General features: G+C 41.7%; 1 protein-coding gene across 1 annotated transcript in view; it reads right to left on the bottom strand.

Annotated features, from left to right (window-relative positions):
- The window catches only part of ANO1 (anoctamin 1), a 146,164-nt gene extending 142,333 nt beyond the window's left edge, over window positions 1–3,831 (bottom strand). The window contains exon 1 of the mRNA XM_088668442.1: window positions 3,752–3,831. Within this exon, the coding sequence (XP_088524568.1) occupies window positions 3,752–3,776 (25 nt within the window). The 5' untranslated portion in view covers window positions 3,777–3,831. The remainder of the gene's footprint in view (window positions 1–3,751) is intronic.
- Window positions 3,832–14,677: the final 10,846 nt, after the last annotated feature.

The raw sequence follows: 14,677 nt of genomic DNA, 5'->3' as shown, positions 1-14,677 counted from the left end.
GCTGCTGCACACAGTCTGGTGAACCCTCCTGACTATCTCTCTAGCACTGCCCTCTGCTTAAGAGGCAAAGCCACACCAAGATACCAGTATAAATCTATGTGTGCACTTTTTAGGCTTAACTTGTGTCACACTTGCTCAAAATGCTGACCACCATAGGCATATAGAGTGCTATGAGTGTTGGGGCAGGAGCACGTACATGTTCTTTTTCGAAACCTCAAAAAAGAAGAAGAAGAAACCTCTTTGGAGCAGCAACAACTGAGGTAAGGGAAAGAGATGGATTGGTGATTTCATCTGTACTCAGTTAATAAGGGAATATTCCCAGGGAGTGGAGGAAGGGGGGGGATAAGGAAGAAAATAAGCACCAATGAAACTAACAATTATTTCCCCTGACCTTTTTAGTTTCACCAGAAATGGAGGGGGAGATGGAAATAGCAGTGGTGAAACTGACAACATGTATAGACACGCACCCCCCTCCCCCAGAATGAGTGGGTGGAGTCATTCCTGAATGTGTCCGGAAAAACTGCTGGGAGGAGAGCAAAAATAAGCTTCCTTCATAGAAAACACACACAATTGAAGAACCTTAATCTGATTCCTGCATGGTCATCAGTTGATTTAAAAATCTGACACAAGCACATTTCTAGCTATTTCTAGCAGCAGGTAGGAAGTTTGGAAGTGATAGGGCCCCTCTAGATGGCCTGTTCATCCATCCTGATTTGCTTGCTCAAAATTTACTAGATTATAGCCAGTCTTTATTGAGCATTTGTTCTGATTTGTTTGTGGGATGGTTATATGACAATAGGCATTTGCCCTGCATTCATCGTGATTTGCTTGCAGAGCGTTTATACATCTTCTTGTTAGCCGCTCATTCATCCACACACTTTCGTTGCATTTCTCTGCCACTTTCCAAACCAGAAAATGTCAAATTCTTTTTTAAAGTGGGTTTGTTGCTCTGCAACAGCACCCTTTACTCTACTTGCAACTGTGCATACCAAAGGTTCTGCTGATCCACTTGAATCCTTTCTGCAAAATTGTGAGAGTCTGATGGTGCCCTTAGTACTTTGCATAACGAATGCCCCAGTGGTACTTTGATTTTACCCTAATCATCCCAATCTTTCTTTCTCATCCTGTGAAAGTCTGTAAAGTTACACATGGAAGTGTCCATAATATCCATTTTTATTTCCAGTACAGTGGTAGTCGGCAGTCGAACAGAATCCATTCCGGAAGTCCATTCGACTTCCAAAAAGTTCAGAAACCAAGGCACAGCTTCCGATTGGCTGCAGGAAGCGCCTGCAGCCAATCGGAAGCTGTGGAAGTCGCGTCGGACGTTCGGGTTCCAAAGAACGTTTGTAAACTGGAACACTCACTTCCAGGGTTGCGGTGTTTGGGAGCCAAAACGTTTGACTCGCAAGGCGTTTGGGATCCAAGGTACGACTGTATTTCTAATGCAATATATGTTATCTGAAAAGTGCAGTATTTAAATCAAATATCAAGGCTATCTTTTTTTTTTGCTGGCGGTGAACTTTAAAACGGTTGTTTGGTGTTTGCATGTTTTGCACTTATCACATGGGACTTGTAATATTTCCCTTCAACCATATCCTGTTATCTTAGGCATTTTTTAAAATGCAGGATTCCATATTAAAATTCTCAAGAAAGCTGTCTATCAAGCCCTCTGGCTGACTTTGCACACAGAAATGGAATAAGACCTCTCCCCTGGATCAGACACAGAAAACCTTTGACTCTCTAGATGCTGTTGAAGTGCAGTCTCATTGTCCCTAACCATTGGCCATGCTGGCTAGGATAGAAGGGAGTTTTAGTTCAGCAACATCTGGAGGGTCACAGGTTCCCCATGCCTGCCCTAGATGAACTCCTGTTCTTTTTTCAAAAAACCTCTTTTGCCACGTAGGTTTGAAACAAGATACTTCTGTGTGTATTTGTGGTTATCGGTGGAGTGCAAAGCGCTGTAACTACTCCCAAATTTGTCAGGTACATCTCAAGTGTCCCATATTGAATGGCTAAATCAGCTTTACCACAGATTCCACTCCTAGTTCTATATCCCATAGGTTATTAAGTACACCTAGAAGGGAGATTGAATTTGCCACCGTGGAAATAGTCATGAAATCCTAAACTACCAACATTTTGAATTCTAAAAACCTGCCAAAAGTGAGAGGAATTACATACAGAGGTGGTGTAGAAAGTCACTTTAGCTCTTAAAAGGTTCAACACATTCCAAACCATTTCTCTTCCATTCCAGATGTTTTATTTCTACCTTCAGCTTTTTCAAAGCAAAACGAGATTTTATTCCTTGCTCTTTCTCTAAATCCTTGCTTATATTGCCGACTATATTTTGTTAGAGCGTCTCGGGTTACTTAAACTACATTACAATGTTTATCCATATGTATTGCACAGGATTTCATAGACCACTCAGGCAGGGTTCTTTGCATATATAAAGTCGGTTTCATAGCTGCAGAGTCACTTCAAGACAAGATTTCCTCCCCACCCCCACAGCCTCAGGGATTGCCATTTAATAGCAAGAGTGCCTGCCTGCCCAGAAAAGGCTAACACAATTGTTCCCCATAGTTTGGGATCACCCTTGAAGACATCCCTTGAAAGGTTCATAAGATATACACCACACATTTGATGCACATTTAAAGAATCCTGGGAATTGTAACTTTCCTCACAGAGTATTTTTTTTTGGGGGGGGGGAAGTCATGTGCTTTAAATGTACATTTGTTGTGTTTTAACTGTATGGTGGATCTGCCAGAAAGAAGCTCCTTCTCATAGTAGCCAGAGGGGAAAAAATCCTGCTTTGCTGAATGTTGTCTTGGTTCAAAGTTCTTAAAAGGGGCAGAAGTGTTTTTCTTTTCAAAATATGGTCACTGTTCTTCAAGTCTAGGAGTAAGCCTGCTATCTTTACCAGGGAGATAGCCATGTGGCAGCATGATTCAGAAAAGGAAAACAGTAACCTGAGGACTTTAGCAAATCCTTACATTTAAAGAAAAAGGCCCTTGGTAAATTCAATTATATCTATTTTTCACAGAGCATTGATTAGTTCTACTGAAATAATATGGGTGTCATCCGAATAGCCATAAAACTAAATAACATGATGCTTAATAATACCAATTTTAAAAGAGGACTACAGTACGTTGGTTTTAGAGGTGCTTTTGTAGAGAAGGTAAATATACAATAAGCCATTCCTACTAGCCCAAACAGTTATCACAAAATTGTCAATGACCTGTCATTCAGTTTCCTTCGTTTTCCAACCAAACCCGTTTTGCTATCTGGATTAAAATAAAACAGTACAGCAAAAAAAAAAAAAAAAAAAAAAAATCATTTGCTTAAGAAACCCTGCAAGAACTGTTTCAAATACAGGATCTTCCTTCTTCAGACAGAGCTCTCCAGTTCATGGTGTTAGGCTCTTATCTATATTATGTTGTTCTAATGCATTTCTTTCATTCAATTGACACTTGGAACTCCGAATGATGTCAACTGAACCTTACATCTTCAAAGAACAATTTTGTCCTAAAGCATGTTGTTAGTATAGTTTTATCAGTAAATGAATTGTGATTTTACATATGGAAGTTAACTGTGTGTAGCCATCAATATTTTCAGGTGATGTTAATATTAAAAGACATTCCTAATGATAAAATGTACATAGAAATTATGAAACCGACTTTAACCTCCCCCCTCCCGCAACAAAAACATACATAGACATGTAGTCATCGAAAATATTACAATGAAGCAGTTGTCTTACCTGTTGACAAGTGAGTGTAATACATTTTTCAGAAAGGGCAAGTTTGCTTTCTGTCCTAGTACTCCTCTCTGATAGTAGACTGTTCCAGAAATGAAAGACAAAAACGGAATTGCATCAGAAAACATGAAGGTAATTAAGGTGTGGCTCAGAGGTTTTTGGATGTTTTTTTTTTAAGTGGCTTTGTAAGTTTTGAACGACTTTCAATTAATGTTCAGTGACATTTGTAAATAAGTTTCACCTGATTTGCACAAGCTGTCCAACCATGCTTTAAAATTATGTTTGATCTGAGGGTTTGAAAACATGCAGTTAACTCAACTATCTAACTGAGGTGGGGTTATCTAACTGAGGTGGGGTCATACCTTAGCAGGAGAGCAAATGATTTGCACGCATAAGGTCTCTGGTTCAATCCCTAAGATCTCCAGGTAAACGTTTCAGGTAACAGGTGATGCAAAAGACATCAACTAGAGGCTCTTTTGCATGGCTGGAATGTAGTCTGTAGAGCTCAGTCTCTATAACACATTTCACTTGCAGAAGGTCCATGGTTCAAGTCTTGGCATTTCCAGTTAAAAGGATCAGACAATGTAAATATACAACCTTTGATGGAGATGCCAGGCACAGAGACAGCACTATATTAAATAGACAGAAAGTCTGACATGGTACAAGGCAGCTCCCCATGAGACTGCGGAGCACATGAAATGCCCAGCATCTTTTTAAAGAATCTCTAATCCAAGAATTTTTCCCATCATGCAGGTTTGGCCCTATATCTCCAAAACATCTTGTTCAGCCTTACTGGCCATGAGCTGGCTAACTTGCTTTTTATCATTTAAATGGCATGTTGTTGAACTTGGTAAATCCAAGGCAGTAAATGTAGACCTAGCATGTCACTTCTGTGATACACAGTGTTTAAATTCTGTCTTAATATGCTTGCTTTCCTTTATTCCAGCAAACTGTTTTGCTTTTTATGTTTTTTTAATGCATTTATGTCCCATGATCTATTGCACTGGCTGGGCAGACCATAGACAAATCTATGCAATAAGGTCATAGCGTTGCGTCCATGGCACTCCTCTGGTACCAGGACCAACATCCTTTGCAGGTGCTGTGCCAAGAAGAAAGCACCTTGCACAGTGAGACAGGTTGCAATGCTGTTCTTTTTTAAAAGCAGCCACTTCAGGAGCGGGGACGCAACAAAATACTGTGTGTCAACCCAAAACAAGCCCCTTTTTTCAAGTCTACTAGCTGAACCTCATCTGGTGCACTCACAGCCTAACCATTAAGAGGTGGCTGCTGTAGCCTATTGCCCATTGGCAGGCCGAGAGACAGACCTGACTTCTGGCAGACTCAACTTGCAATAGCAGCCTCTGCTGTGTTCTCTCGGCATGTTTTATCAGTAGAGGGCAGTGTGATTGGGCAGTGCCACAAAGCCCCTTGCGTGACTCCTAGTGCTGTGGCAGGATGAGCTGGAGCAAAAACTGTTATATCATTGTCCTTGTTCTTTGGAAAAGCTGGAACTTAAGGGTGGGGGTAGTGAGGATGGCTGCAATAGCCATTAAACAGGTATGTGTGGCAGAGAAAGCCCTTCTTACAAATGCCCCCAAATGTCTAGATCGCCCTCAAAACAGTTGGAGCCAAGTTCATGCAAAGCAGTCTACAGATATTTATATCAGCATCATGTTTTAACCTCAGTTTACTTCGATTTGTATAGGTCCCATTCTCAGTCCTTGTTGCAACTAAAACGGTTGCTGTTAGCCATGGGCATAGACGGGGAGCAGCTCCCCCCCCAAAAAAAAATCAAGTAAATAAATAAAAATACTTAACTAAAAGTAGAAATAATCAGCATATTTGAAATGGAAGTGCTTGTATGATGTGATGGTGCATTGTAGTGACACAACTGGCAACCCAATTGAGTGATAGGCATGGCTTCCATGAGCTGACCAATCACATCACAGGTCGCTCGGTCCTGCCCTCTGCTCCAACATAAATCCTGGCTATGCCCATGCTGTTAGCCCCAGTTGTCCATGGGATGAAACTCTGTATGATACAATCCTGAAGGATCATAACAGGAGGCCCAGCAAGGCTGTTTTGTTTCTCTCCCCACACAAGAAGTACCAGTAACTTCTCTCCTTTGCAAGAGTCCCTGTGTGGTAAATGATTAAGCAAATGAAGGAAGATAGGCACAGATTTCTTTTCCTTATGAGTTCCACTTTTTTGGGTCACTGGCTAGAATAATTTCTTGTTGAGTTGATATTTTGTTCTTTCACTTGGACTTCTATTAAAGTGTTTTTTAAGTTTTGTTTTGTTTTTTAAAAAATGGGGATCTCTATAAATCTGTCCGAGAACCATAGCCAGATTTCTAAATGTTAGGGGAAGAACCTTGGAAATGGGCAAGAAAAGATGAAATGTGTTTTCTCTAACCATTTGAAACATCATATTTCATGCCTGTATTATAAGCAGAGTTAAGCTGTATTACCTTATATGGTAAAAAGAACCCTCACTATGAGCTAAATGGCAGAGGTTAGCCAGCCTTACTTTTGTTATTCTTGCGATATTTATTAATTATATTGTAAGAAGTTTTCACGCTGGTTTTCACACCAGACTGATGATACTGGTGTTTGAAAGCAAATATTGAAAGAATTAGTTTAGAGATAAAGTTCATAACCTCTGCTAAGATTAAGAAGGAGGCCAGAGTTTGTGCAATCCCTACTGTACAGCACAAAACTTGTGTTTAATAAAAATGGTGTTAAAATGTGATGCATGTCTCCAAAGTCAATTCAAAATGTGCAATGAAACCATCTTACTTTTACATGATGAATGTATAAACTTTTGGCCTCGTCTGCATAATAAATTTAAAGCAGAATCATAACACTTCAAAGAGTCACGGCTTCCCCAGAAAAATCCTGGGAACTTTAGTTTGTATTTAGGAAGTCAGAGCTGTAAGGAGACCTGTGTACGTCTCCTTCAGGGCTGACTCCAGTGACAAATTACGCATCTGCTCAATGGTTGGGACAGCACTGAGATTTAAAGGATCAACCCTCAGAAACAGCCAGCTTCGTAATCTGCTCCATTATGCACAATGAATAGCTGGTGTTAAGGAAAGCATGCCAGCTCCTGCCCAGTGTTTGTGTGGGACGGCAGGGATAACGTCTATCTCACTTAAGTGCCTAAGACAAAGATTATATGGAAGCTGGTGCACAACCTTGTCCTCTTTTAACAACTATGTTTATGAAATAAAAGAAGGCATTTATGTGACCCAACCCAGTTAATGACTCGCCGGTCAGGTATTCATAGCCATGACTGTAGAGTTAGTGCATTTTGTAAGCAGTTGCAGAGAACTACTTTGAGTTGGTTCCTGCTGGTTGGGTTTTTTTTCTCCCTCCTGGTATAGACAAGCTTTTATAAGTGACTTTTTTTTAGGCCAAAACCCAAACACAAAGCTTATATACAAAAGGTGTTTTCACACGAGGCTTAAAGGAGTTTTTGCATCCGTCAGTTTGGAATGCACTTACATTTACCGCAATTGCAAATGCCTCTCATCTCTTCTGGGCCACATTAAAAAAAAACACTTTATGTCATCATGTAACTTGGGTTTTAATCTCCCTTTTCTTCCTGTAATGAATATTTTGACTCACAGATGGTAGACCCGAACCGGCCTATTTGGAGGTATGACAGTTTCAAATTTGTGCTGTACGCACCACACAGCACTGTTAGCAAAAAAAGAAAAAGGTAATTTTGAGGTGGTGGACCTCAAAAAGGTAATTTTGAGGCGTTGATAACCTTATTCCTATTGGATTGTGTGGTTTGTTTTTGACTAAGTCACAGACCCACTGAAAGCAATAGACGTGAGGGAGACTGAAGTTATTGGGGGTATTAGCGGCAAAGAAATGCGGGAGAGGGCAAGAGATGGCCCTCCTGCTCCCGAATACAGTCGTACCTTGGAAGTCGAACAGAAACCGTTCCGGAAGTCTGTTCAACTTCCAAAACGTTTGGAAACCAAAGCACCTGCAGCAAATTGGAAGCCATGGAAGCCCCGTCAGATGTTCTGACTTCCAAAAATAGTTCGCAAACCAGAACAGTCACTTCTGGGTTTGCGGCATTCAGGATCCAAAACATTTGAGAACTAATAATAATAATAATAATAATAATTTATTATTTATACCCTGCCTATCTGGCTGTGTTTCCCCAGCCACTCTGGGTGGCTTCCAACCGAATATTAAAAACAGTACAGCATTAAACATTCCCTAACTTCCCTAAACAGGGCCACCTTCAGTTGTCTTCTAAAAGTAAAATAGTTACTTATTGCCTTGACATCTGCTGGGAGGGCGTTCCACAGGGTGGGTGCCACTACCGAGAAGGCCCTCTGTCTGGTTCCCTGTAACCTCACTTCTCGCAATGAGGGAACCGCCAGAAGGCCCTCGGTGCTGGATCTCAGTGTCCGGGATGAATGATGGGGGTGGAGACGCTCCTTCAGGTATACAGGACCGAGGCCGTTTAGGGTTTTAAAGGTCAGTACCAACACTTTGAATTGTACTCGGAAACATAATGGGAGCCAGTGTAGATCTCTCAGGACCGGTGTTATGTGGTCCCGGAGGCCACTCCCAGTCACTAGTCTAGCTGCTGCATTCTGGATTAATTGCAGTTTCCGGGTCACCTTCAAAGGTAGGCCCACGTAGAGCGCGTTGCAGTAGTCCAAGCGGGAGATAACCAGAGCATGCACCACTCTGGCGAGACAGTCTGCGGGCAGGTAGGGTCTCAGCCTGCGTACCAGATGGAGCTGGTAGACAGCCGCCCTGGACACAGAATTGACCTGCGCCTCCATGGACAGCTGTGAGTCCAAAATGACTCCCAGGCTGCACACCTGGTCCTTCAGGGGCACAGGGGCACAGTTACCCCATTCAGGACCAGGGAGTCCCCCACACCTGCCCGCCTCCTGTCCCCCCAAAACAGTACTTCTGACTTGTCAGAATTCAACCTCCATCTGCTAGCCGCTAAGCTGCTCAAAAACCAAGGTACGACTGTAGTAGTTTTATGAGAAAGGAGTAGGCCCAGGCGGCAGCCCTCTTTCAAGGAACTGCTCAAGCAAAGCACTGGCCTTGTTTTCCTTGGCCATCTTCTACCATTAGCATGCAATTCCTAACAGTGATGGGGAACCTGTGGCCTTCCAGATGTTGCTGAACTACAAATCCCTTCATTCCTGACCATTGCCTGTGCAGATTGGCTGATGGGAGCTGGAGTCCAATGAGTTCCCCACCCATAATCTAACAAAATATGTGACTCACATGGGCCGACTATTGACCATTAAGGGACACAAACCCGTTATTCAGGTCCGTTGACATTCTTCTGTCCAAGCATTCATTTGCCTCAGTCTCACAGCAAACTCAGAGTAATTACCTATTGACTTTGGATGGATACTTATAATGAATAATGAAGTCAGCCTTCTGGAGGTAGGGTGAGAAGAAAGTTACGCAACAAAGAGACATGAATAAGCGTAACTAAACAGCACTACCGGGGACTGTGGTTTCTGAGAATCCCCTGAAGGTTCATCTTCCTGGCACATAAAGTCACTGGCTGAAGTTTCCAGGAATAAACATCATTTAAGAGTAAACATAATTCCAAACTGGTTTAGAAGATCTCATCACATGGTTATATTTTCCCACGGAGTTAGATACAAAACTGTGGAGGAAATGATTCTTTCAAAGTTATATTTCCGTTCCAAGGGAGTCCCCTCTTAAAGTCTAGTAGGCCATTGTGGAGTTGATATCTTTGGTTGCCAGGAAGCATCTGATGAGAAACCAGTAACTTTGGAAATGAAATAAAGACAATTTCTCTGCTAGTCTGTCTCTCATAAACGATGCCTGTAGCAGTAATGACCACTGTCTCTTTCTTTTGATGGTGGCGGTGGGTGTTGGTTGGTTAGGGGAAATTCTTTTTCTTGGCAGATTAACTCTGCATATACAGTAAACCAAGTAATATTTTTGCTTGTGCAAAAGGGACACCAGTGGGAAAATTTAGAACAGAGATTAAAACACAATTGTTCTGAAGCAAGAATTGGGGTGAACTTCTGGGTGAACTTTGCAGTAACAACCATGAAAACAAATTGCCCAATCCCCTGATAGACAAATTTGTTTGTTGAGGACTTGTCTCCACACCAATTGACCTTGCTTATGTTTGATAAATCATGTGGCCCTCACATGTGATCTGATGCATATAGCATTAATCTGACCATTCAGTTTGTCCCACAGTTGGGTTACTCTAGGGTAAATTAGATGTCTCTTGGGATCCTTCCTCATTTCCTTAATTCTTTTAAACATTTCTTCCAGTCTTTCTAATGTCTTTATTGGGAATTATGCAATATTCTGCTTGCATTAGATCACAGCCTAGAAGGCACTGTGTTTGAATTTTCTCACTTGCTAATTTAGAATCTAATATTTCACAAGAGGTTCAGGGTGGGACTTTATTTTTGTACAAAGTTGAAGTCCTGCCTGCCCAATTCAATGCTTCTGGTACTTGATACTACATAATTTACACGCCAGTTGCAAATGTAGTAACTCTTGTGTAACTCTAGTACACAACTCTTCAAATTTTCTAGCCTTGTTCAAAGATTAAGCTTTTTATAGAAAATAATTTTGGAAATAAATAAATAAATGTCCCTCAAAATTCACTTTCTTGGGCTCCATGATCACTGCAGATGGTGACAGCTGTCACGAAATTAAAAGACACCTCATGAGAAGAGAAGACTCCCTGGAAAAGACCGTGATGTTGGGAAAGACTGAGGGCACAAAGAGAAGGGGACGACAGAGGACGAGATGGTTATAGACAGTGTTCTCGAAGCTACTAACATTAATTTGACCAAACTGCGGGAGGCAGTGCAAGATAGGAGTGCCTGTTACCAGTTATATATTGAAAATGGCCCTGTTCGCACATCACAGTAAACCAAAGTTTACCCTGATCATGCCAAAGGGGGCTATTTCTTTGCTTGAAACAAACCTTGATTGCAGAGCTTTATGTGACATCTGGACTAGGGGTTGTGGTTTGTTTCATTCCAGCAACCATAATCCCTGACTTTGTCGTGTTCTCCTATCAGGAAACACCAGCAAAAGAGGAAATATTCAACAATGTGAACCAAAAAAGAGAAGTGCAGCTGAAAGATGCTTCTTGAAAGGATTAATGTTTATTATTAGGTTAGCCTGATGGGTTCCAGTTCAAGTCAGCATTCATCAGGGGCGAGCTTACCTCACTTATGTCTTTAAAAGTTGCTCAAAGAACATCCGCCTAACACAAGTGGGGAGGAAGAGCCCTCTTAGGAATGTTCATGGTAAAACATTCACTGTGGTTTACTGTGATGTATGAACTGGATCAACATATTTTATATCCTCATATTCTCCTTTGGCTGCTAATTGTAGAGGATGCATCTTGCAAACAAGATGAGAGACATTCATTACCTATGTGTCCTTGCCATTCACATATAAATGGGAGAATATCGTTTCCCCTCTTCTTTAAATATATATGTATTACTATGCTTCATTTAAACAGTGTTGTTTCCTCCTGGGATGAGAATTAGAGTCATGACTTCAGTATACTTTTGTGAATGTAACACAAGAAATGCTGCACACCACAATACTGTATAACCAAGCAGGTAACTATTTATTGTTCTTTTTCTGCAGTGATTGTACTTTTACAGTCTCTCTTCACATCCCGTTTAAATTAATTTCCCAAGGGACAAAAGAATATCTATTTATTGTACTTAATAGGATTCTTTCTTCTTCTTCTTCTTCTTCTTCTTCTTCTTCTTCTTCTTCTTCTTCTTCTTCTTCTTCTTCTTCTTCTTTTAAAAAAGACCTGTGATGGGCTGCATTCTTGATTCTGGTGAGGATATGATGTCATACACAAAAGAAAAGAAGCTGCTGAGGTTGCTATTATAAGGGAATAAAAAGAAGAGGGTATCTATTTTGGTTGCAGTGAAGGTTCTTTAATGGGGAAAGTTAAATATTCTCCCATTTTTCATAGATAAATTACAAAGCCTAGAGCTATAAAGAGCTTTCATTTTATTTGCTTTCAAGATTGACTAATATTTGCTATTTATGGACTCCATATTTTATAACATTGCTACAAGTCTTTCTATGATGATGAGATTCAGGGGTGAGAATGATGAACAATTAATAGTTTCATATAGTTTTATTGGGTTTTATTTATTTATTTATGATTGCCTAGATCTGTTTTGGCCTACAACAGCATATGCAAATATATATTTCTCCTCCTTAATCATCTGAAAAAGGATTGTGGGGGAAAGGGTTTTTCTATTTGCTTCACACTAAATTCGGTACAATAAATTTGTGAGCTACCAATCAGCTAATTGATCAGGACCTTGCTTTTAAGTAAGCAATTAGAGTGAAGAATTAGCCAAAGATAAAGTAATTATTCCTTTCCAAATACCTATGATATTGAAAGTGGCAATAATAGCAAGCCAAAATATATACAACAGAACCAAAAACAACAAGCCCAACAATGGGCAAAGTTACCTAATAAAACAATGTCACAATAACATATCAGTAAATACAATTCAATGCAAAATACAAAACTCATAAATATGGAAGGTGGTATTAGTGTCGAGCTCTTCCAGTTGTTCCTTGAGCACAACTCAAAGTCAGGGAAAGCAGTGCAGGAAGACAGTGATAAGTCTGAGCACTGGGAGGATGCCCTAAGCCTGACTTTGGGATGGAAGTGAGAGCTGGACCATAAAGAAGGCTGATTGCCGAAGAATTGATGCTTTTGAATTATGGTGCTGGAGAAGACTCTTGAGAGTCCCATGGACTGCAAGAAAATCAAACCTAACCATTCTGAAGGAAATCAGCCCTGAGTGCTCACTGGAAGGACAGATCCTGAAGCTGAGGCTCCAATACTTTGGCCACCTCATGAGAAGAGATGTTGAGAAAGATTGAGGGCACTAGGAGAAGGGGATAACAGAGGACGAGATGGTTGGACAGTGTTCTTAAAGCTACGAACATGAGTTTGACCAAACTGCAGGAGGCAGTGGAAGACAGGAGTGCCTGGAGTGCTCTGGTCCATGGGGTCACGAAGAGTCGGACACGACTAAACAACAATATGTCAGGGACTGGGCAGAGGAGGAATGGTGGAAACTGCCTCCCCATCTTGACCCTTCCAAGGAGGAGGAGGATGAAGTTAGTACTGTATAGATTTACAACAGGGGCTTGAGGGAGGTCATGGCTCAGAGGCAGATGAGGGGGGATATTGTTTTATTAAACAATTTATTATTTATTAAATTTAATTAATAAATAAATAAATAAATAAATAAATAAATAAATAAATAAATAAATAAAATTTATTAAACATGGTGCAGCTGGTTGACACGTTGTCATTAGAAAGCATTCCAGACCCACCATCTCCCAGAATCCAGCAGGCCTTAAAAGTAGGAGAACAAAGAGCTCGAAGACAGGGGGCACTTAGTGGCATCCATAGAGATGATGATGATGAGTGAGGAAGTGGGAGAGACCGGGTGTGTGTGTGTGGAGGAGACAACACCATTATCCAAAAGGCTGGGTTCTATAGCCTCTCTCTATAAAGACTGAAATAAAAAAGGACTGCAAGAAACTTTTCCTTGTTTTTATAATTTCCTGGGCAACCAGCTGGGAGCTGCTGACAGCATCCTGACACTATACCAGAATGTCCACATAGTGTAAAATGTGGGACATGGGACATCAGTACAGTATAGTCAATTACAACTTGCTTTTCTTCCTAGAGTGAACAGAGACTTCCTGTTTCCACTGGCAGAGGAAGAGAAGTGTGGGTGGAGCCCACCGCCCCTGGCAGCGCGATCCCAGTAGGGTGCCATCGTGGCTGCCACCCTGCCCGCGCTGGGTGCCATGCCCCTGCAGGCGGTGCCCCCGCCCCCGGAACATGCGCCAGCCCCGCCCCCACCTGCTCTCCGCCCCCTCGGTGCTGGAGCATGAAGCTCCGCCACTGCCTGTTTCTCTTGTAAATGACTCAGCAGATGACTCTTGTAAATGACTCAGCAGATAAAAAGCAGTCACACAGCCATTTTTTTCTTCTGTTCGATTTCAGCTCTGTTCGATTCAGTTCAGTTAAGTACTGTATCTGGATCATGCCAAGACCTATGGATGTTAAGGAAGCCCAAATATTTTTGGGAATGGCACACAACTTGGCAAAGTTTTGCAATGGACTAGCAGATCAGAGTGAGCCACTCCCATAGCTGACACACAAAGAGCCAGAAAGTCACCAGCAGGCATTTGAAATTAGAATCACAGAATCATAGAGTAGGAAGGGACCTCAAGGGTCATCTAGTTCAACCCCCTGGAATGCAAGAATCCTGCCCACAGCCATCCTTGGGTGAGATCGAACCACCAACCTTCTGTTTAACATCCAGGTGCATTGACCCATTGCACCACTGAACAGAAGAAGAAGAGTTTGGATTTGATATCCCGCTTTATCACTACCGGAAGGAGTCTCAAAGCGGCTAACATTCTCCTTTCCCTTCCTCCCCCACAACAAACACTCTGTGAGGTGAGTGAGGCTGAGAGACTTCAGAAAAGTGTGACTAGCCCAAGGTCACCCAGCAGCTGCATGTGGAGGAGCGGAGACGTGAACCCGGTTCCCCAGATTACAAATCTGTCACTCTTAACCACTACACCACACTGGTTCCCGAGGACACAATAGCTAGGAGTCCTGTATTATAATCCTGGTATATTATAATCCCGGTGAGCAGTTAATATTACAATGTAATGCATCTGTAACAGGGCTAGGAGATGCCTTGCTACAGATGCCTTGCAACTTGCAGCCAGTTGCTTTTGTCAGTAAAGCACTATCAGAAACTGAAAGAGGATATGCACAGATTGAAAAAGAGCTGTTGGCTGGAGTGTTTGGAATGTACTTCCAATCAGACTATAAGCCACTGGA

This window comes from Zootoca vivipara, chromosome 1 (genome assembly GCF_965207765.1).
Source record: "Zootoca vivipara chromosome 1, rZooViv2.hap1.1, whole genome shotgun sequence".
NCBI classification, from domain to species: Eukaryota; Metazoa; Chordata; class Lepidosauria; order Squamata; family Lacertidae; genus Zootoca; species Zootoca vivipara.
The sequence above is the reverse complement of the archived record's forward strand: the minus strand, read 5'-3'. Positions and strand labels throughout refer to the sequence as shown.